Here is a 25,275-nt window from a genome sequence, read left to right as displayed (position 1 = left end):
AAGGGGGAAATGAAAAGTTCTTCAACTGGCTACTTTCACTTATAAAGTCACATTCAGTTTTTCACTAAGACCACAAACATAGATTTGCCCTGAAAAGCATTATGAATGTTAGTTGCCCCATTTATTCTCAGAGAGAAGGCAAATATCTGTTATTTTCTCCCCATACTTCTCCAAGACAATAAATGTTCTCCTTATTCATTCTCTATTCAAGATACCCAAGGATTTTCTTTTAAAGCAAGACTAGAACTTGTTCTGTTGGGAATCGTTAGGATTTGTGATGAGTAATCATTCTACTATCAGCCCTTTATCCAGAGTGGGTTAATGATCCAGGGTCTGAGATCTGCACAGAGTCAACTATTGGAGCTGCAGAGAAGCTACACAAGAGCTTCCCAAGTCTCTGTTTGTGCTCAGGGCACAGTTTCTGAAATAGAATCAAGTATGTGTTTTGCAAGTGTTCTCACCACTGGAGTTTTCTAATATGTTGGCACTGTTGTTAATTCAAAGGTTAAAAAGTGTGCTTCTGCCAAGTTAATTGTCCAATTAGCTTTACAACACAGAATTACACGAGGGGTGGCAGCTCAGGCTGTAAGAACATTACAGTATAACTAAGTCTCAGTAAAAAAAAAAAAAAAAAGGTTGGTAGATAGTTTTCAAATGCCTATGGAATAAGCTAGGAGTACAACAATTCTCAATCTAATGCACACTTAAAACTTCATTTCTTCCCTTCTGCAACTTGGTCTCTGCACAAAGACACTGCATTGAGAAGTGAAGCCATCTCCACGCCCATCTCCCATTACTTATTGATAACCATCTACACCATGCTAAGCAGTAGGGAAGTGGTGTTGATGTTGTCAGTACAAAGTTAAATGAAAGAGATCTCAGACCTTGCTTAAAACCATTTAAAATGTGGCACGTGCACCCCAATGTTTATAGCAGCAATGTTCGCAATAGCCAAACTAGGGAAAGAGCCCTGATGTCCCTTGACAGATGAATGGATAAAGAAGAGGATACACACACACACAGTGGAATATCACTCAGCCACCAGAAAGAATGAAATTTTGCCATTTGCAACAATACGGATGGAACTAGAGGGTATTATGCTAAGCAGAATAAGTTAGTCAGAGAAAGACAAATACCATATGATTTCACTCGTATGTGGAATTTAAGAAACAAAACAGATGAATATATGGGAAGGGAAGGAAAAATAAAATAAGGTGAAAACAGAGAGGGAGACAAACAATAGAGACTCTTAACTATAGGAAACAAACTGAGGGTTGCTGGAAGGGAGGTAGGTGAGGGGAGGGGGTAATTAGTTGATAGCCATTAAGGAGGGCAGTAACGAGCACTGGGTGTTATATGCAACTGATGAATCACTAAATTCTACCCCTGAAACTAATAATACACTATATGTTATTTAAATTGAATTTAAATTAAAAAAACATATGAGTAAATATCCAAATATATAATTTTAATAAAATAAAAAAATAAAATGTGGCTGGGCTTGTGCAGTCCAATTGCTGACAGGAGTCACACTAAAAACTTCACAACAACACCAACAACACAAAGACACTTTGCTATGAGTTCTTCTCCCAACAGCTGAGGGAGCTTACACGGATTCCTAACAACACCTACTTTTAGTTCTATTTCTACTCAAGGATGTAGCTGGGACCACATAGCAGGAACCCTCTATATTTAATGAATCATCTTCACTTTGCTCAGTTAAGATTTCTTGATATCCTAGGTTCAATCCTGGGGAAAAAATAGATTACTCCAGATTGCTAGTCTTGTTTACTATGCATTCTATGCATTTTTGTCAATACCAATGAAGTACTCTGGGAGTGTTGTACCTGAATAGTAGGGAAAACTATAATCCTAAATTTATAGTAATTTTCGAATTTTTCCCAAAGATCTTCAAAAGCCAAGATAAATGCCAGATTTTTTTTAAAGGGGGGAGGGGCAGAGGGCGAAGAGGAGAGAGAATCCTATGCAGGCTCCACGCCCAGCGCGGAGAGCAGAGCACAACGCAGGGCTCAATCTCACGACACTGAGGTCATGACCTGAGCCGAAATCAACAGTCAGACGCTTAACCGAATGAACCACCCAGGTGTCCCTGAATGCCAGATTTAGAAAACAGATGTCCTGGTATTTTAGCCACCTATGCTGGGGGTATTAGATCACATACAAATTTCACAGTTCTCTGGAGCTTGGCTATGGAGTTAAACCACAGGTTTACTAGAATCCGTTATAATTTACACAGTCTTTTCTTAGTTTTGTATTTCCCTATCATCATCAAATAATATTTGTTGAAAACTGATGGCATATGCTTAATTACTAACTTTAGGTAGTGTGATTTAAAAAAAAAAAGTGATGTTTACCATTAGACACATACTCAAGGTGTTATGTCCAGCCCTGCAAAAGTTAGTAACCACCATGGCATATTTTAAGCCTTCCTTAATTAAGGAATAAAATCACCCCCTAGGCTCTAAATCACAGAGTTTCTTTTCTTTCTTTCTTTTTTTCACATTTCCACATCCTAACAAAAGATGTGAAAATTAAGATTTTTTGTTTTTTCCCAACTTGCCAATGGTCTCCATAAAGTCACCTGACCAAGAGAGAGAAAGCCGTGTTTGCTCAGGGGGTCGGGTCGCAGCGGGGCTGGGCTGTCCGGTAAAACGTGGTGTGGCAGTGTCCCTAGCTGCCCACACAGACGCTTCCCGTCCCAAACCCGTTATTCTTCACGGAACTGCTCTGAACACAATACAGAATGCAAAGCAGTGATACATGCCTCCCTTGTTGGTTTCATGGTCTGTTAGAGAATGGAAACTTCAAACATAAAATCTATTTTCCAGAAGTTCAGCCACAAGTACGATTTTATAAGGAAATTATTTCCTTCAGTTTATCTGAGGCATCCTAGAAAGCCCCGTTTTGTAAAATGGGGAAAATATAACATCTCTGTATCAGGAGGTTCATGGTGTTACTATATTATTTTGGAGAAGAGGGAGGGTTATTTGGCCTCCCTCACCAGTGTTTCTCCTCCCTCACAGATGGTCAGCATGTGGCACTCCCTTACGGAAGGCTTCCTGTGGCATCAGAAAATGCATGACTTTATTCAGCACTTAAGGATGAAAGGTGCTAATGTAATTATTTTTATATTAAACCACAAACTGTTAGGATACAAATAACTCTAAGAAATATAAAGTGAGAGCTAAACACATGCCCAGCTGGGGAAGAACAGCAGCAATGCAAAGAGGTACCTAATTTTAGAAAAGCTATTTTCTGTTTTGCTTTTATAACTTGGTTGATAAAAGGAGCTTTATTATCTTTTTAAAGTCTTCTGTATTGATAATAACATCTGGGGTGCTGTGTGGCTCAGTCAGTTAAGCGTCTGCCTTCGGCTCAGGTCATGATCCCAGAGTCCTGGGATCAAGCCCCACATCGGGCTCCCTGCTTGGCGGGGAGCCTGCTTCTCTCTCTCCCACTCCCCCTGCTTGTGCTTGCTTTCTCTTTCTCTCTGTCAAATAAATAAAATCTTTAAAAAAAATCTGGAGATTAGGAATGTGAAATGCTAGGAATTCTAATGAGACCATATGGGATTTTCCCAAGTAAACCCAGAGGTAAATAAGAAACACTCAGAAATTCTGAAATATGTGATTGGTGGTCAACATATTGATCACCTCCACACTGGCAATCCTTTTCCCCAGGTGAATTTGCAGATTTTCTAGGACACTGTTGCGTGAGGGTGGATAGTTTGGAAGAACGCACGGGGTTGTGCTGGGACACACAGAAAAGAAGGGGAGGTTCACTAAGACCTCACTGTCTTCTTTCTTTCCATAATGCTGAAGATTGTATTTGATGATATGTTTTGAAGCACTGTAAAGTGCTTATTAAATATAAAATTCAAAAATAACTAGTACCAAGCTATTTCTCACTATATCAAATATGTGGGTGATAGCTACTCATAATTCATTTTAATAGTATAAATGAAGTCTCTGGGCTGCCAATGAAGCAGAACGGAAGGCTGGGAGAAAATTGAGAGAACCTTGAGGAAATGATGCACACTCTATAAGAGAAGGCAGTTGGGATTGACCCAAGCCAGACCCTGCCTCACAAAACAATGATCATGCAGACGTGCGCGTCACATGGTGGCTCCAAGTCGAAGATTCTGACCGTTTTCGATCTTTTCATCTCATACATGCTGTACTCCCACTAAGCCCTTGAATCCAAGCCTGGGTTGAAATCCCAGCTCTACCATTTACTAGTGACACAGCCTCAGACAAGAAACCCACCCATCAACACCTCCAGTTTCCTTAACTGTAAAACAGAAATAATTACAGAAACTTCCTCACACAGTAAATACTCAAGGTCTTTTTACGTTTGCTTTCTCTAAATAAATTCACAGAGAGAAAAAATGTCTAATGAAGCAACTAAACCTGGATTGGTTTATTCATAGCCATCAAGAAACTCAATGTCTCATCAAAAGTCTGTTCAAATATCCCTAAAACCATCACAGGGAAGACCTCTGCATTTCTTTTTTTTTTTTAATAAAGAAAATTTCTTTTTATTTTATTTATTTATTTGACAGAGAGAGAGCACAAGGAGGGGGAGTGGCAGGCAGAGGGAGAGGGAGAAGCAGGCTCCCTGCTGAGCAGGGGGAGCCCGATGCGGGACTCGATTCCAGGACCCTGGGATCATGACCTCAGCCGAAGGCAGTCCCTTAACCAACCGAGCCACCCAGGCACCCAGACCTCTGCATTTCATAACCCTGGAATTTGTGGCATTTACAAATAAGGCAGAAATTTCAAAGTCTTGAAGATTTTACTTTTTATTATACTATACTGTATCGCATAAAAATATATTGATGGGTTCCCATAAAATTCTCTTTATTACTTTCTATAGATTTTCAAGTTGTTATACTACATGACATATTGGTTGTAATATATGTTATGATTAATTGGTTTAATATTGTCTTTGGGATCACACCTAAGAAGAATTAGTCATTGAGTCCTATAACATTGTTTCTGTAGGAAAACCAGATGACTTAAATCATCTGGTCACGAGGTCAGAGTGCAGGACCAGAAAATGGCGCCAGGAAGCCAGCTGATACTATTGAGGTTTGGGTTAAAGAGAGAATGAGGGGGAGGGGAGACATGCCCAGCTAAGAAGGAGTTAGAAATGCCCCTCAGTTTAGCATGGGGTTGAAACCAAAATTGTTTCAATGGTCTTCATATATTCTTTTTTTGGTGGGCAGCAAAGCAAAATTTATTGAGCAATAATAAAGTGATAGTACAAAGCTCCCGAAGAGGGAGAAGTCCTGAGAGGGTTGCCCGGTCTTCATATATTCTTGTAGAAACATCACGTATAGTTTGGCAGAGACTAAGTCCATTTTTTAAAAGAAGAAGACGAAGAATGTACTGCTCTTAAATCTGAGATAATAACAAAAGCAATGATCTTTACTGGTTTATATACACACGTACTATGATGACATTGCAGCCCATATAAGCGTGAGTAGGAAATAGCTGAACATAAAAAGATCCAGAAAAGAAACCCGATATTGTGATTTTTACTGACCTCTGTGATGTGGGGACATTTTTCACGTGTCAGTCTGGAAGTTATTATCTTTCTACCAAAATGCCGATGGGGATCTATAAAACCCTTCCTAGTGCCCCAAATAGGAGAGACCATTCCCAGGTAGGAAGCAGCTGCCCCAGGCATTTTGCCAAGAGTCTAATGGAGGTGCCTGAGCATCCTTAGCTGCCAGTCTTATACAAACCTGGAGCGGTGGACTAGAAAGGGTAGCTGTTCAGGCTATAAAAACCCACTAGATGAAGGTTTGTGCTTAAAATCATAGTTCTGAGCAACTGCAGTGAGAGACACTGAGGAGTCTCTGAAGTTAGGCTGAAACAAAGTGCCATCTTCATTGGGGTTGTTATGCACAAGGATGGTGGAGGGATGTAGAAAGGGTGTACTAGAGACAAGCACCAGAGGAAGAACAGGAAGTATATTGAGACATCTCCCCATTTCCTTAAGTTACATCAAACTAAGGAATTAACCAGCTCCCTGGTGAGGAGGGGTGTGAGTTAATGCCACGGACTCTCATATATCTTTTGTAATTAAGAGCTCATTTTTACGCATGGAGTGTGTGTGTTTGTATCAGCTCAAATGTCAATTCACGCCAAGTCATATGGATCAGAAGTAACTGCCTGAAACACTGGGTTGGTAAGGAATCTAAGTCTGAGGCTAGACTCAAAAACGAATATTGCCTTAAATGGAGAGAGGGAGGCAGGCCAGGGTGCAGAGGGGAAGATCAGGAGCCTTGATGACAAAGTCTAGGCCTTAACCGGTGGATAAATTATAGATGGTTATTCACTAATATGTGCAGTTGACCCTTGGACAACATGTGTTTGAACTGTGCAAGTCTACTTTTATGCAGAACTTTTTTGACAACTACAGTACAGTTCTGTAAATGTATTTTCTCTTCCTTATGATTTTCTTAATAACATTGTCTTTTTTTAGTTTATTTTAAGAATACAGTACATTGTCCATATTCAAAATGTCATAATCATCATCATCAACTGTTTTATATTATCCATAGGCTTCTGGTTGACAGTAGGTATTAGTAATTAAATTTTGGCGGAGTTAAAAGTTATATGCAGATTTTCAGCTGTTGGGTCAGCACGCCTAACCCCTTCATTGTTCAAGGGTCAAGTGTACAGTCATTCTCAGTGAATCTTGTCATTCTCGTTATAAAGTTCTGAGTCCAAGGAATCCTATAAGGTATTAAGATTGTGATGAGATAGGCACCACTTTGGAAACAATTACTGTCAAAAGCCCAGGACCAAGAAGGTGCACAGAGGATAGGCAACGGCTTTCACAGCTTATGCCCAACAAGACCAGCTTCTGAGTGTGCCACAAGCCAGGGGAGAAAAAATCACTGTGTGGTTCAGACTCTGTCCCCCAGGGGTTGAGAAGAGAGCGCTACCGAACAGAGTAGTGATTTAAAGCCGTCTGGGAAATATGAATGGAAGAAACAGAATAAATTTCTTCCTGGAAGGCTAGCTTGTGGCTGATATCTCTTTTGGATTCACAGCTTGTTTCAAAGTCCAAGGAATAGGCAAACGTGTTCTTAATTTAAAGATAAAGAAGGAAGAGAAGCTATACACACTCAAGATGGGCCGACAGACGCAGGGCGTCTCCCAAGAGAAGCAAAAAGGCAACAAAAGTTATGGACTCTGTTCAAACCAGCCACCTCGCCTGGACTGTAGTCTTCTTGCTGGTGGCCAGTTTTGATATTTCATCAGATTTCTGGTCTTCATCTTTCTTGCTTACATGGACTAGGACACAGTTTAAGTACCTGAGCATCTGTTCCATTAAATGATCCTGAGTGACATTAAGTACAACAGCCATGGTACTAAGAGCTGACACGTGGATGTCAACCACGTGCCAGGCATCAGACCTCATGTGTTCCTTGTGGTCTCATATTTAATCCTCACCACATAACAAAAATAATATTAAATGCACAGAGTGCTTGATATGTGCCAGGCATGGTTCCCAGCCCTCTACAACTGTTAACTTGCTTACTGTTTACAGCAGCCCTGTAAGGTAAATACTAAGACTCATCATGAAGAAACCAAAGAACAGAGGTTACGGAACTTGCCCAAGGCCGCTCACAGCAAGTAGGTGGGCAGAACCAGTATAGGAATTCGGTGATCTTGTGACGTGGGCACTCTACGCACTGTCATGTGGAACAGAAGCGAGCAGGGACCCAGAGAGGTGAACTCTCTAGCTTAGGGTCACAGAGCAAAACCTAACTCAGAGTCAGGATTTGAATCCGGCTCTGTCTGACCTCAAAGACTGAGCCCCCAAGCACTCTCTCCCACTGCCTTAGGTTGCACCGCAAAAAGGCTTTTTTCTTTTGTTAACCTTTACCGTATGACGCTGTACTATATTGCCTTAAACATTTATATAAATATCTGAGATCTCCAGTCTTTTCCAATGCTGGGCGTTTTTCTCCTATATAGGAAGTGTGCTGATGAACTTTAGTTAGATGATCTTTTATATAATCTGGGCCTTACAAAGACAGAAAGAAACATTTATATTGGAGGAAATCCAATTATTTCATGATTGGTACATGTTCAGTTTTCAGATAATGCAAAAGCCTGCCTGGAAAAAAAAGTCTGCATTCTCAGATTTTACTTCTAAAATCACCTGGGCTCTCTTTTGTTTCAGAGGAGACTGGGCTCATGCCTCCATACACATCACCCAAAGGAACCAAGACAAGGTTTCTAAGAACCCTTTGGCTAATTACCCTGACTTATTTGACACAAAGGCATTATCAACACAGTGCATTTTAGAGATCTGGAACTCTCTATTTCGGCTTGTGGATGATGTCCAGTACAGGCTTCTTTTATACCACCCACTCCGAATGCAGTGCTAGGATGGGGGAAGAATGTGTGACTGTCGCAGCATAAATGTGAATCTGAATGCATTCCAAAGCCAAACACAAATGCTTTTGGATTATGCGTGGCTTCCTTCTCTTCACACCTCTCCTCTCATGTATTGAAGGGATGAAAAGGGAATCATAGCAAGTCCACTTATTCACACATTTTTCCGCAAAACTCAAATCCCATTACTTCTCAATGACAAATTAAGAACATGACATTTCTTAGGGAAGCATACTCAGAAAGGATTCAAATCAGAAACAATATGCTATGAAGAGCGTATTTAAGAGAAATACCTTGATCTGAAAGCCAGTCTGAAGCCTCGTTTGGTTGATAAAATCATACTCTGGTATTCCCCAACCAACTTCACCCACATACTCATATTTATATTTTACTGGTAAGCTTCTGTTTGGGGCAGGCCTCCATAAATATCTGAGATCTCCAGTCTTTTCCAATGCTGGGCGTTTTTCTCCTATATAGGAAGTGTGCTGATGAACTTTAGTTAGATGATCTTTTATATAATCTGGGCCTTAAAAAGACAGAAAGAAAGACTTTTAAAAAACTCTACACTTGGGGCACCCGGGTGGCTTAGTCGGTTAAGTGTCTGACTCTTGATCTCAGCTGAGGTCTTGATCTCAGGGTCCTGAGTTCGAGCCCCGCACTGGGCTCCATGCTGGGCGTGGAGCCTACTTAAAAAACAAAAACAAAAACAAAAACAACTCTACACTTTATTCTAAAAGGCTGTTGTCTTTTAAATGGTGAAACTAGTAATAGCTAATGATTATATGGCATTGACCAGGTTCTAGGTACTATTGTAAGCCTTTTAGATATATCAGTTCAGTTAATCCTTATAACCATGAGATACGTAGTATTGTTTTCTCCAGTTTATAGGTGGGGAAATGAGGCACAGAAAGACTGGTTACTCTTCTAGAGTCGCGTTACCAGACCAGCTGTCTCACAGGTTGGGCTCTTAATTGTCCCCCACTCTACTGCTCTGTTTAGAACCAACTTAATACAGACACGTCTTAGATACTAAAAACCCTCACTCGTGCCACACTTGTCGGATGTGGGCTTTCAGACATTGGGGTGTTTGATGTAGACAGATAAAATCCTGAAATGAGAATTAGGAAATTTCCCAAATGTATCAGAAGCAACTGGAAAATGGAGACTCTCAGATGAGAAGGACAGCTTATAACAGATGATGACCAAAGGCAGGAGTATTTAATAAATATCAGTATTTTAAATGTAAGACAATGAACAAAAAGGAATCCATGAATTGTGGAAGTGGGTGAAACAAGCAAACATAGGAGAAGGTCTGGGAAAGGATCACTGAAATAAACCTGGTATTGAAAGGTGAGGATGTGAAAGGTAAAGGGGAGCAAAGATCTATGGGAAGAATGGTGCTGATTTAAAGTAGAAAGTGAGCTACTGGCCAGGAAGAGTCTCAGAAGTCCCAGAACCAGCATAGCTGCCAGACTGTATGGCCAGGTTAGGGATGCAAAGAAGAAACTTCATTCTCATTACCAGAAGTTGACCAGAGACATTGGAGGCAGAAGCTGTGCTGCGGTCGTGATGTCACCTGAGTCCCTCCTGGCGCCGGAGCTCCTTTCATCCGGCTCTCCGCCCAGGGAGCTCAGTGTTTGCAGAGCACACAGATGGGCCAGGGCTTTGACCAGGTACACCAGCACAATGGTCAATGTGCTAACAAGTCCGTGCTTAGAAAAGTCGTCTAAGCTTTCCCAGGAAGTGGGGGACATAAGAAATTGCTCTTCAGACACGTGATTTGGGCAGATGTTGTCACAGCTTCCTAATCATCATCACTCCCCATGATGCACTGAGTATTCACTGTGGCTAATTTCCCTTGATGAATACATTGGGGCTTCCATTTTATTCATGTCAGGTTTTCCCTCAGGTATAATGACTTTGGTAAAGAAGAGAATGGTCAGAGCATGAAAAACTGGGTTTTTTTTCCCTCAATGTGACAGGGGTTGAAGTCTTACCTACAAAATCCCTGTCATAAGGAATTTTTGCAGGGTCCTCCGTACGCAATGAAATACAGAAGAACTGTGGTTAGTCTTGTTGAAATTTCAGTGTATGTGCAGGCCAGTGTTTTCCCAAATGTTTCATCAAATGCTGCTCCCATGAGTGTACCATGAAGATATATATGTAGGAGGCAGGGGTGCTTTATAGTCAAAAACACATCTGGGAACACGGCTTGCTATCTTTGCCTTTTAGATATTCACAGCATATGAAAGCATATTAAAAGCTCTGAGAATTCCTATGGTAAATAAACCTGTTTACAATTAGGTAACTCAGTGTTTCCCAGACTTGTTTAAACATGCATCTTTCCTCCCCACTGGGTCCTGTTTACACATTCTGCAGTACCAATGGATTTGGGGAAATACGGAGCCTCTGTGTAATGTTTCAGTTATCACTAAAATTTTGTCATCACCACATGCTACTAGAGATGCAAGAGAAGATATATATCCGTAGTTAGTTCCTTAGTCACTCTGTGGACTGCAATTCATTTTTAAAAAGAGCCACGACTTGACAGCAGAATCAAAAGCACTTAGTAGCTGAAGGTACACATACTCTGCAAACCAAGAGTATGTTTAAGGGGCGATGGGATGGGCAGGGGGCTCCAATCAGGGTTCTCTGTGGCTTTAGTCAAGTCGCTGGATTTTTCTAAACTCCTGTCTCATCTGTGCTTTAGAAATAGTGTGACGCGATATTCATGGCACAGGAGATTCCTGGGAAGACCCTGCCCCGGGCACATAATGGACTCTGGCATCTGCCTTAAGAGACAGAGGCAGCTAGACACCATAGCGCAAGCCAGGCCCCACGTTCACAGCAGATGCCCCGGAGCCAGCCCAGTGTTTACCAGACCCAGACCTCCACACAGCACAGCCCACCCAGCAACACACAGAAAGGTGCTTTCCTTAATGAGACCGCTCCCCAGGTGTTTGGTTTTAAGTGAGCCATTTTTGCTCTTCCAAACCTCATCCTCCAGATCCTAGACTCTATGCTGGCTCTGATTTGTGTTGAAATTCTAGATTTACAGTTAAGGATGTGGTTTTTGAATCTAAACTACCGTAGGTTCAAATCCTGGCTTTGTCTTAGGCTGGCTTTGTGACCCAGGAAAAGTTATTCAGCCTCTGAGTTTTCGGCTCAGTTATTCAGCCTCTGAGTTTTCGGCTCTTTATCTATAAAATGAGCCTGGTGAGGCCTACCTATCTTGTGGCCATGTTGAATGGAGAGGAGAGAATCAATTTTAAAGAAGTGCTTAGGTGAGAATGTGGCATATAATATATAGTTATTATTATTGTTAGTGTATTTTCCTCTTTTTTTGTTTGTTTTTTATTTTTATTTGATGTTTTGTCTTACCTATTGCATTTTTAAAAAACGTATTTTCAGAGCTTTCACTGATAATGATTTATTCCTTATTATGAACTTCAGATCCTTTCCTGAGGGAAAGGATCTAGATCAAGGGTTGGCAAACTTTTCTTATAAAGGACCAGAAATGGTCCATACCATCTCTCTCTCAACTACTCAACTCTCCCATTGTATGGCAAAAGCGGCCGTCAACAACATGTAAACAAATGAATGTGACTATGTGCCAATAAAGCTTTATTTATGGACATTGAAATTGTAATTTCATGGAATTTTCGCATGTAACAAAATATTATTCTTCTTTTGCTTTTTCCCTATTTGAAAATGTAAAAGCCATTCTTTTTTCACCAACCCTACAAAAACAGGTGGCAGGACAAATTTGAACCAGGAGCCATAGTTGGTTGACCTCTGCTCTAGATGGTAGGAAGATGGTGGACACTAAGGAAGCAGATTGCCACAAAGGCTGAAAAGAGCACAGACAGGACAATCTGGGAGGTTTTCCAACAAGCTTCATCTGCTGCCAACCTTTGAGAAGGACCCAGCTATGGCATGTATCAGTAGAAAAAGAAAATTCCATCTCTGAGGCAAATGTCTCTTTCTTTCTTTCTTTCTTTCTTTCTTTCTTTCTTTCTTTCTTTCTTTCTTCCTTCCTTCCTTCCTTCCTTCCTTCCTTCCTTCCTTCTTTCCTTCTTTCTTTCTTTCTTTTTTTTAGAATTTATTCATTTATTTGAGAGAGAGAGACAGAGAGAACATGAGCAGGGGGAGGGGCAGAGGGCAAAGCAGTCTCCCTTCTAAGCAGGGAGACCAATGTGGGGCTTGATTCCAGGACCCCAAGATGACGACCAGAGTCGAAGACGCCCAACTGACTGAGCCACCCAGGCGCCCTGCAAATGTCTCTTTCTGACCTCTTTACATTTGTGGTGTTTCACTTAATAATCAACTCATTCATTCATTTATTCTTTCACTTATTTATTTATTCAACAAGTATTTATTGATCTATATGTCAGGCACTGTTCTGCATGCTGGAGATACAGCAGTGAGCAAAGCAAGCACCCTGCCTTCATGGAGCTTACATTTCCTTTAAGAGGCAGGCAATAAAAGTAAACAGTCTTTCATTAGCTTTCATTTGACTTTATCATAATAACCTCCTAACTAGTCTTGGCTGGTTTCTATCCTGTCCAATCCATTCTCCACACAGCTGCCTTTATAAAGGGAACTAAAACTCAGTTAAAATAAATACCTCCTCTCCTGAAAAAACATGAAATGGTTTTCTACAGTGCTCATAATTTTTTCCATCCAGATTTCTTAGGATGGCTGATTAGTGTCTTCATAATCTGACCCTAGCCTACTTATTGATTTTTACCTTCCCTCACTTTTTCTCATTATCAAAATTCATCTTTTAAGGCTTATTGTGAGTGATGCTTTTCTAGAAAATGCCCCTAATCCCCCAAGTCAAAATTAGATACTCCCATGCTACCTTAACAGTAGTTTCTTTTAATTTCACTTTCCTTTTTATATCACATTTATTGGATCTGCTCTATTTTTAAGCTCCTAGAGGGTAAAGGCTAGATCTTATTTATGTCTATAAACTTTTTAAAAAGATTCTTTTTTTTTTTTTAAAGTTTTTATTTATTTATTTGAGACAGAGAGAATGAGAGAGAGAGAGAGCACATGAGAGGGGGGAGGGTCAGAGGCAGAAGCAGGCCCCCTGCCGAGCAGGGAGCCCGATGCGGGACTCGATCCAGGGACTCCAGGATCATGACCTGAGCCGAAGGCAGTCGCTTAACCAACTGAGCCACCCAGGCGCCCTAAAAAGATTCTTTAATTGAAATATATTTGATATATAACTGTGTAAATTTAAAGTGTACAACATGTTGATTTGATACATATATTATAATATGATTGCCATTACTGTGATAATTAGCACATCTATCCTGTCACATAATTATAATTTATTTTTAATGCTTGGAATAATTAATATCTAGTTTCTTGGCAGGTTAGATGAAAATAATACACTATTACTATCTGTATTTTCTATGCTGTGCATTAGATCTCTAGGATTTATTTACTACTCTTCGTAAGTTTGTACCCTTAAACATCTCTCCTGGTCCCCCAGTCTCCAGGCCCTGGTAACCACCATTTTACTCTATATTTTTATGAGTTTGGCTTTTTTCGATTCCATGTATAAGTGTATCATATCGTACTTGTCTTTCTCTGTTTGACTTATTTCACTTAGCATGATGTCGTCAAATTCCATCCATATTGTTGCAGATGGCAAGATAGCCTTCTTTCTCATGGCTTTTTAATATTCCATTGCCTATATGTATTACCTCTGTAAACTCTTAATTGCCAGCACAATGCTTTGAACAAAGGTGGTCCTCAAGAAATATGTGTCGAATGCTGAAGTGAGTTGTTAGTTGAATAAATGAATTTGAAAATTCCATCGAAAGGGGTGCCTGCGGGCCGCCTGGGTGGCTCAGTCGGTTAAGCTTCTGCCTTCAGCTCAGGTCATGATCTCAGAGTCCTGGGATCGAGTCCCACATTGGGCTCCTTGCTCAGCAGGGAGCCTGGTTCTTCCTCTGCCTGCCGCCTCCCCTGCTTGTGTGCTCTCTCTCTCTCTGAAAAATAAATAAATAAAAATTTTTTTAAAAAAAAGGGGTTGCCTGGCTGGCTCAGTCTGAAAAGTGTGCAACTCTTGATCTCAGGGTCATGAGTTCGAGCCCTATGTCGGGTGTGGAGATTACTTAAGATAAATCAATAAATTTAAACAGAAATCCATCATAAGACAGGAAACATATAAACTCATACTGAAAGAGAAGTAAGCACTTCTTTAAGTATCTAAAGAGCAATCTACTTTCCAGATCTGCCTTAAATCCTCCTATTTTGGATTTAATGATATGACATTTAAGGGTAAGTTCAGAGGGAAAACTGCTTTCACAACATTTATTTTTAATAGAGACAGAGAGAAGGATGAGAACTCATAGTAATATTACTTCATTTTATAATATTGCCTCATGAGGCCAATTCTCCACTTCAGTGACCAAAATGAAACATTCCAAGGAAATAAATTGAAAGGCATCAAGTGGAACATGGAAATGAGTGTTTTAATAAGTATATTTGGAAATTTGTTGACAATATGGGCATAAATTTGCCATTACAGATGTGCTGTGCAGAACAGCTGGGCTTACTGGGAGACTCAAGGCAAGACAGAGGTCAGAGGTGACCGTGGGAATGCGAAATTATGAAATGAACGCTAATGGATACATCTTACATATGCATGTGAGGGGAAGAAGAGAGGAGATGATGCTAGAAATTCATTTTTGCAACTGCTAATATGAATAGGACTCTCAAATTCCAACAATTACCACAGAATGGACCCATGGACTGGAAAAATTTTAAGGACTTCATTTCAATCCCATTGGTGCAATTATGCAGTGGGTCTAACCTTTAAACGAACTGAAAGATTAAGTTTGTCAGATTTCTGAAAAAGCCAAATAAAAATCAGGCAGAAACATCCTTGCTACGTACATCTGTTCTTCTCTCAAACAATAAACCTCCTGTGGATAATCTGAAAACACGAGGGGCAGCCTCCGATAGACCCAAACGGCCTCTAATAAATTCATGGGATTATTGTGTCAGTAAGGTACCTTATATGATAATTACATATGAAAGTATAAATTGGAGTTTAGAGTTATAAAGAAATGGAGATTTCACTTGATACTTATGCACAATTCAGCCAATGGTTGAACATGAATGTATTCATGTTCAATGAATATGAATTGATGGTACTCTACTGTGTGCCTGGAGCTGGGTCAGGGTGAACAAATTAGTAAGACATGACCTCTGTCTTTCGGCTTTTTCATATACTATAGACTGAATGACTGTGTCCCCCTCCAAGTTCCTATGTGAACTCCTAAGGCCCAATGTGATGATGGAATTTGGGCCAATGGGGGGTGATTAGGTCTTGAGGGTAGAGCTCTCATGAATGGGTTTAGTGCCCTCATGAAAGAGACCCCAGGGCGCTCTCTCACCCCGTCTGCCATTTGAGGTTATAGCAACAAACACGACCATCTTTGAACCAGGAAGTGGGTGCTCATCAGCCACTGAATCTACTCTCACCAGGTGCCTTGATCTTGGACTTCCCAGCCTCCAGAACCATGAGAGATAAATTTCTGTTGTGAATAAATCACCCAAGGAGATGATATTCTATTATAGTAGCTCCAAACAGACAAAGACACCATACAACCTAAACAAGACTATATTCATCTCCGCTAGGAAACATTGCTCTCATGACAGACATTGTTATTCAATGAAACTTTAAAGTATAGTTTGATCTATGTTTCATGTGTCTGCTTAGGTTTCCAGCCGTTTCATGAGTGTGTGTCTTGTCTCTCTGCTTGCCACACTTGTTAGTTCCTTTTAGAGACACGAACGGTCTTCTGTTTGCTTTGTGACTTCCACAGCATTCTGAGCAGTGCAATGACACTAAGCAAACACTTGGTAATATTTCTTGAGAGAATGACTACTTTATCATTAAAGCTGCTGATAATAATCCCAAACTGTAAAACTCTGTATCTTTCCTGGTGAGTGCAGAAAGAAGGCAAGATCAAAAGTTTTGCAAACATCCCTAGACTTTTACTTGGAAAATAAAACCGACAGACTTATCCTGACAAAACTTTGCAACCAGGTGATTCTCTACAGGTTCATCTCACCTGAAGGGGAAATATAAGTAGATAATGATAAATAGGTTTCATTGTTCCTTTTTGGTTTTTGTCTTGGAAATTTTCCTAGTATAAACATGAATGAAATAGCCAATTGTATTACAAAGAACTTTTTACCATTCATGGAAACGGGCTCTAGATGTCCCATTGAAAAAGGATATTTAAAAGATTTATGTATTTAGCACTAATAAAAACTCTTACGAGTACTGTAAATAACAGGGAATCCATGGCAAATGGATTAAATAATAAGGAAAATTATTATGTCATATAATAAGATCTTCTGTGGTTGCTTAATTCAGTAGCTCAGTGATGTCTTCAGAAACAGTCTTTCCATCTGTGTGCCTTCAGGCAAAGCTCCCCTTGAGGTTCCAAAGAGGCTGTCAGTTCCAGGTGTCAAATGCAGATACCATAATGCCCATGGCGGGGGCGGGGGGGGGGGTTGTCAGTGGAGAAGCCTTTCCTAGAAAACCCCAGATGAGTTGCTCTCTCATTTTATTGGCCAAGATTGAGTCATTCATTTCTTCTGAAAACCAAGCACTGGTAAGAGGATTGAGATTTCAGTGACTGGCTTGAATGAGTCAGGGTTCAACCCTGAGTCATGGGAGGTGAATGGAGACACCCAAACAAAATGGAGGTGCTCTAAAAGGAAGGGGGTGCGTTGACCTCTGAGTTATCTGCTACAAAGCATATAGGGAAATGTTCCTTATAGAAAAAAAAAAAATCACACACACACAATGTAACTTTTTCCTGCTTTGAAATCTACTTTTAAGGCTGCATCAATTATTTGAAGTCACTACTTCACCCTCCTTTGGTTTTTGATCATGATCTCCAATCATTATAATCTGTTTTGGTGTTTTGCTCTCCTACATGAGGATATAGCTTTATATTGAAATGATACAAAGAAATGGAGGCAAGGCAGGGGCTCCATCAGAACTCATCTTCTCAAAATGCAAGGGAGAGAGAGCAGTTGTTGGAGTTCCTCTCTATTTAAACATTTTTTTTAAAGATTTTATTTATTTATTTATTTACGAGAGAGAGAGAGAGAGAGAGAGAGAGAAGGACAAGCAGACTCCCCCTGAGCGTGGAGCCTGACACGGGGCTCGATCCCAGGACCCTGAGATCATGACCTGAACTGAAATCAAGAGTCAGGTGGTCAACGGCCTGAGGCACCCAGGCGCCCCTCTGTTTAAACCCTTTGAGAGAGAGCAGAGGTCTGCAAGCTTTTCTGTAAAAGACAGCGAGTAAATGTTTTCGGCCTGTGGGGGATACCATATCAGTCACCACTCCTCAACCCTGCCCCAGCAGCACAAAATCAGCCATAGACAATACGTAAACTATTGTGTGCCTACATTCCAATGAAACTTGGTTTATGGGCCTTGAAGTTAAAATTGTATGTCATCTCACATGTCACAAAATATTCTTCTTTTAATTTTTTCCAACCACTTACAAAGTTAGAGACCATTTTTGGCTTCATAAAAGCAGGTGTCAAACCAGATTTGGTCCACAGGCTGTAGTTAACTAACCCCCGATCTAGAGTGTGTCTCATATTTGCCTTTTATTTTACATAGGAAGCTACCATTAGGTAGGAAGCTGCCATTCATATTCTAGATAGGAAGCTTCTGTGCTGATTACTTCACAGTGAAAGTAAGTACTTAAAAAAAAAGCATTTCATTTAAATACATTATTTTGCATGAAAGCGTTCACTTTTTATTTGTATAATAGGTCCCAGTGGAGACCATAGCTTAATTCTATTTTGCTGATGTTAATTTGGTCTCATTTCATTTCTGACTTTGTGATCTTGATTTTGTTATTATTAGGATTGCCTAAATGACCAGTGAGGAGATGCAAATATAGTTAACTTGCCAGTGCAAATAAAAAATAGGAAAAATGGGGTGGGATACTAAATTCTACAGATAGATTGGAAATAACATCAGCTAAGAATTACACTGGTTTTACCACACTGGGAAGAGCTGAGAGAGTATACATTGCTCCATTAGTGCTCTGAGTAATGCTGATAATTTCCACCTAATCCAAAGAGAAGAGCATAACTAACACTGGACTGGATAGAAACAGCTACTCCAGTTACGGTGCTATGAATTATAAAACGTACCATTGACTTAATACCAGGTTTGCTTCAAAGGAGAAAAGAAAAGAAATTTACCACTTTAAAATGTAGACAGTGGGGCGCCTGGGTGGCTCAGTTGGTTAAGCGACTGCCTTCGGCTCAGGTCATGATCCTGGAGTCCCGGGATCGAGTCCCGCATCGGGCTCCCTGCTCGGCAGGGAGTCTGCTTCTCCCTCTGACCCTCCTCCCTCTCATTCTCTCTGTCTCAAATAAATAAATAAAATCTTTAAAAAAAAAAAATAATAAAAAAAATAAAATAAAATAAAATGTAGACAGTGATAGTAAGGCACATCACAATTACAGACAAGTTAAAATGTAATTTATTAAAATAACACTTTTTAGCGTAGGTGAAATATAGCAATTTCCTTCTCTATTCCCTCGATAAACAGTATATCAGGAAAGGATTGTCTACTTCTGGATGCCAGCAAGTGAATTCAGTTTAGACCAGGGCAATTTAGACTAGTAAGTGGTATTTCTCACCTTGTAAATTATATAATAAACAAGTACAGGGTGCCTGGCTGGCTCAGTTGGTAGAGCATGTGACTCTTGATCTTGGGGTCATGAGTTCCAGCCCCACACTGGGTGTAGAGATTACTTTTAAAAAAGTAGAAATGCCTAAAGGTATGCTATAAGAAAAAACATATGAAACCTACTATTTGAATTATTGAGAAATATTTAATTGTAAAAACCAAGAAAGCAGTAATCAACACATAGATACTCTTTATATTTCTTGTACCTTTTTTGTTACACCTTTAACCCTTTCTACTTGGACCCCTGGGGGACTGGTTGTGCTCTCAGATAGTTAAAAGGATTGAAATAAAATGACTGCTCACTTATTCCTAGAATAGATTTCACTATGCTTGCAGTGCTTTGCTTTTGAAACGGATTTGTGAACAGGTGAACTATTAGACTCACAAAGCCACATGAGAGCAGAGATTTACAAATTATAAATTAATTTAAATTTTCTTATCACTCCATATCTGAATATCCTTACTTTGGGATCTGTTTTCCACCCCTGTGAGCAAACATTTCCTCTAGAATCCACTTGCCATAATAGAAAGAGCACTTGGACAAGGAGAATAGCAACTGGGATTTTGGTTTTAGCCTCACTGCCATTGGCTGAGTGAACTTGGGAAAGTCATTTTGTCTTCCTTGGTTAACCTCAATTTCTTCTTCTTCTTTTTTTTTTCCAACAACTTTATTGAAGTATAACTGAAATACAATAAACTGCATATATTTAAAGTGTACAATTTGTTAAGTTTTATATGTACACAGGTAACAGGTTTGCCAGATAAATATAGGATACCCAGTCAAATTTGTATCTCAGGTAGACAATGAATAATTTTTTTAGTGTACGTATGTTCCAAACATTGTGTGGTACATATACTAAAAACAGATTCTTTATCTGAAGTTAAGTTTCATTGGACATCCTATATTTTTACTTGCTAAATCTGGCAACCCTAGTCATGAAATATCCACCACGATCAAGATAAAGAACATATCCATCACCCCCAAGAGTTTCATCATGCCCCTTTGCAAATCCTTTTTCTCACTCCCTACTCTTTACCCATACCCCAAGCAACCACTTATCTGCTTTCTGTTACTATAATTAATTTGCATTTTTTACAATATTATGTAAATGGCATCAATACAGTATGCACTCTCTTTTGTCTGGCTTCTTACACCAAGCATAATTATTTTGAGATCGTCTTTATTATGACGTGTACCAACAGTTTATTCCTTTTTATTGCTGAGCTGTATCTTACTGTATGGTAGGCAACAGTTTATCCATTTTCCTGCAGATGGACTTTGAGGTTGTTTTCAGTGTGTAACTGTTACAAATAAGCTGCTATGAACATTTGTGTACAGATCTTTGTATGGAAATGTGCTTTCATTTCTCTTAGGTAAATACCTAAGAGTGGAATAGCTGGATCATATGGTGGGTGCATTAACTTGTTAAGAAACTGCTAAATTGGTTTCCAAAGGTTGTATCATTTTACATTTCTACCCGTATGGTATGAGAATTCTATTTTCTCCACATCCATGAAATACTTGGTAGAGTTGGTCTTAATTTTGGCCATTCTAATAGGTATGTAGTGGTGTCTCATTGCAGTTTTATCTTGCATTTCTCTAATGATTGATGAAGTTGAGCATCTGGTGCTTATTTGCCATCTGTATGTCTCCTTGGATGAATTATCTGAATCTTTTGCCCATTCTTTAATTGCATTGTTTTCTTAGTGAGAGTTTGAGAGTTATTTATATATTCTGGATACAAGTCTTTTATCAATATATATTTTGCAAATATGTTCTTCTAGTCTGTCCTTGTATTTTTATCCTCTTAAGTGTCTTATGGAGAGTAATTTTGATACAGACCATTTTATAAATGTTCTTTTATGGATCGCACTTTAGATGTTGAATCTAAAATATCTTTGTCTACCCCAAGGTCACAAATCTTATCTCCCATGTCTTCTTTTAGATGTTTTATAATTTTAGGTTTTCATGTGGGCTATGATCTATTTCAAGTTGATTTTTATATATGATGTGAGATACGGTTTGGAAAGTTCAAATTTTTTTGTGTATGGATATTTAGTTGATCCAGTACCATGTTTAAAAGATTGCCCTTTCTCTGCTGAATTGCCTTTGCTCCTTTTTTTTAGTTATATATATATATATATACATATGTATATATGTATATGTCTCCCTAACTATATACATCACTAAATGCACGCCCGCATGCGTGCGCGCGCACACACACACACACACACACAGTGGTAATGTACTGGGTCCTTGCATAAAATGCATTTCTTACTGTGGGCTGTAGTCAGAAAAGTTTGAAAGCTGTTGATATAATGGTCACTCAAATTACTTTTTTCTCTCTCCTACTTTATTTCTCCCCACTGAGTTTATATCACTCTCCCAGTGTAATTCACACTCTGCCCTTTCATTCAATATTTCTTGTGGTTTGCAGGTGGTTTATGGCAAGCCATTTCCTTTCTCATTTGTTTTGCTTTGTTGGGGGGCATCATGATGTGGAGAAAAGAGAATTCTATTTCATAATAGGTGTGTGGCTTTCTTCAAAATACTTAGTTTCTCTGGCTCAGTTTTTCTTTATCTGAAATATGAAAGCACATCGAATAACCTCATACAATTGTTGCAAGAATTGAGAGATATTGTATGTAGCATGTGTATGCGATGCCCAGACATGTCACTGGCACGTAACAGATGCCTGATGATAGCTATGATCATATTATGTGCCTTCTGACCACCATTTCTATTACTCCCCTCACCTTCTGGCCGGCTTGTTCCTTCTTCCACGCTGATGCTACTGTAGCCTCTATGAGATTAGCCCTGAGATGAGTAAATACAATGCCCTGGGCTACTGTAGTGAGAAATGTTTAATGCTATTACACACGAAGCATCATGGTGCCAAACAGATGGAGATCAGATTTAATTTTAATCTGAAAAAGAAAAATTCTTCTTCCACAAAAGAAACCTTAAAAAATCTCCCTCCCATTGTCAAGGTAAACAGAAAGCAGCTGCTAGAAATGCAAACCGTTCAGCTAAAAGGACCGAAGCTGTAGCTGAAACTACCATTCCCCAGAACCTAAAAGCCAACAATTAGAATGTTCTGTGATTGCCAGTGGGGGCAAGACTATTCTATTGTCTTACATCAGATGAGAAAATGTCCGGCACTGAAGAGAAATTTGGACTGAACCACTGCCTAAGAGTTATTAAGTGTTGAGTCCATTGCAAAGAGGAATTGGAGAACCACTCTATGAATTCCTGCACTCCTAGCCTAGGTAGACACAACCTGATTACACATAGTTGAGATTCTGGCAGCGAGCATGGTTGTTCTATTTTTGCACCGTATCACAATTTTAATAAATTCACTCATTTTTACTTAGATGTGATAAGCGTCCAGCCGTTCTTCACCATTTGTTATTCATCCTAATTATAAATGATGACCTGGTATAGAAGCTACAAGTCGAGAGTGTTTCATTGATACTTCATTCCAGAAACTGAGTTAAAAACCCATCAAGAGGGGTGGTGTTTGGATATTTGGATGTTCCACAAAACTTTGGATCTGAGCTTTAACAGGTCTAGCGCTGCACCTTCCAATATAGTAGCCATGGCCACAAGTGGTATGAAGTACTTAAGTTCCTAGTCCAAACTGAAATGTGCTGTAAATTGAAAACATACCAGATTTCCAAGACTTCGTACAAAAGAAAGAATGTAAAATATTCATTAATACCTTTTGATATGGATTTCATATGGAAATGGTAAGAATTTGGATATATTGGGTTAAATAAAACAATATTTAAGGTTATTTCACCTATTTTAATTTTTTTTTAAATGTGGCTCCAAGGGAACTTTGAATTATATATTTGTGGTTTGCACCATACTCCTATAGAACAGCGCTAGTCTCGAGTTTGGAAACTTGTGAAATTCTATGATCCTTAAACTGGTATGGATAATTATAAATGTGGCTCTTAAGATCAGGAATACTTGCTGCAATGTTTGTTAGAGAGGGTGAGGTCTTTGTGAGCATAACTCACTGAAGAGTCAGACAGAAGCAGTCTAGAAGGGTCTATTCAGGAGACTAAAATGAAACTAATTTGAACAACTGCGTTTATGCAGGGGAAAAGCTTGTGGCTTTAATGTGTAGATAAGTGACCACGCCCTGTCAATGCAGTGTCGTGTTCAACTTGTTACTCATCCCTGAAACCTGCCTCCCAGGTTTCTATAGCTAATTGCTCACAGCTGGATCCCTTTTAAAGTGAGATTACACTCCCTACAGGATATGTTGCACATGCTGACATCTCGAGAGTTTCTAAGTTTTCACTGCACATAATACTCACTTTAGGTCATGTCATGGCTTTGAATAAAACACTGAGTATGAAAGATGATTGTAGGCAATACTAGATGGTGACAAATAGAAATCCCCTATAGATCTATATGAGTTGTAATCAAACAGATACAAGAGGACCTTAGGGACAGAAGTTTTTTTTTAAGTCAGAGCAATCACAGACTAGTAATAACCTAATAATGGGGTATAAATAAAACATATGTCAAGCACAGATAGGTTGACTTCATGGAAGCATAGAAACTAGGTAGTCAGAACGGCAAACGCTGAGAGTGTCCTGCTAACCATAAAAGAGGGCTGAGGGGTCTCCCGTTGAGACGTGTTTACTCAAAAGAGGAGAACGAGGAGGGTCAGGCTATTATGCCATTGAGTCAATGTTGTGCATTGTTTTCCTTGGAATGCCAATGTTTTTCTAGTGTAGTTCTGTGAAAGTGTTGATGCTAGCAGTATTTTCTTCTAATACATATTAAAGATATATTTAAGAATATAGTGATTAATAATAATGTGGTTGCTGTCAGTAAACTGTCTTATAAAAATGCTGTATTTGAGGTTTTCAGGACATTACATGTGAGATCACCTGATACATGGTTGCCAGATATTCCATACACACATATACCTGCTGTGACTCAGTTTTTTATCTGTAAAATGGGGATAACAATATCCATGTGACAGATTTTTATAAGAATTACATAAGATGATTCACATAAAGAATTTAGAACAGTGCCTAGCATATTCTATGCTGTCAATAAATGTTACATGGTGGTGATGAGGATAAAGAAGATCTGATACATACATTTATTTAATGATCACCGGTCTGTTCATTTTCATGTTATAATTTTAATACATATTTATGAAATGGATCAAGTGTTGATTTTTTTACAGCAGATCATTAATATAGTAAATCATATTTCATTATCTGCTTTAATCCAACAGTACACTTTACTTTGTTAACTCCATCCTTATTAAATTCTTTCAACACATTATAATTGAAAAAACATTGCTGTGGTTACAGAACTAGGACTCAAGAAACATCATTAAATCCATGAATGAAGTGAATGTGAGCAATGTTGCACCAGACATTGGATCATCCAGTATTTTCTTTCTGCTCGGAGTCTGTAGCAGTGATTTCCCTGTAAATGCTTAACAACTGGCTCTCCGAGGAAAAAGCTATGATTTTAGCATTTACATTTACCAACTTGTGTGGTGTCAATATTCCCACCATGGCCAATTTAAAACTACCAATTTGATGTCATTGAATGCAGGATTGAAAAAAGCATAGCATCACCTGAGAACTTATTAAAAATGCAAAATCTCAGGCCCTTCCTCCTCTGTGTCTGAATGACACGTGACTTTGATGCAAGCTAAAGTTTAAGAACCACGGCCTTATCCTACTGCTGTTGTTTCTGAAGGAGCGAAAGTGCTAAGTAGCTTCTAACATATATTAATTAGTGTGCTAACTAATGACTAACAATGTTGGTGTTTTGATTCTTAAAAGCATCTAATTATGGCCTCTGAAATTGTAACTCATATATTCCTGGAATCAAGAGAGGATACCAAGCTGCTACTCTTATGGGAAGGGAGAAAGGTAATTTCATCTTAAATATTTCCATGTTTCATCTGTTCTTCAGAGGCTCTGAGAATGGGTCACTAAGTGCTACTGGCTGTGATTTCCAGTGGCTTCGGCAGTAGAGACCATGGGCAAAATTCCTGTGCTAAAATAAATAGATGTCGCGTTGC

General features: G+C 39.3%; 1 protein-coding gene across 1 annotated transcript in view; it reads right to left on the bottom strand.

Moving 5' to 3' along the window:
* The window catches only part of SPMIP2 (sperm microtubule inner protein 2), an 80,125-nt gene that overhangs the window by 35,905 nt on the left and 18,945 nt on the right, over positions 1–25,275 (bottom strand). Inside the window, exon 2 of the mRNA XM_081813102.1 lies at positions 8,735–8,967. Within this exon, the coding sequence (XP_081669228.1) occupies positions 8,735–8,967 (233 nt within the window). The remainder of the gene's footprint in view (positions 1–8,734; positions 8,968–25,275) is intronic.

This window comes from Leptonychotes weddellii, chromosome 2, assembly GCF_054177405.1.
Source record: "Leptonychotes weddellii isolate Sample4059 chromosome 2, ASM5417740v2, whole genome shotgun sequence".
NCBI lineage: Eukaryota > Metazoa > Chordata > Mammalia > Carnivora > Phocidae > Leptonychotes > Leptonychotes weddellii.
Note: the sequence above shows the minus strand (reverse complement) of the source record. Positions and strands in the feature narration are given on the sequence as shown.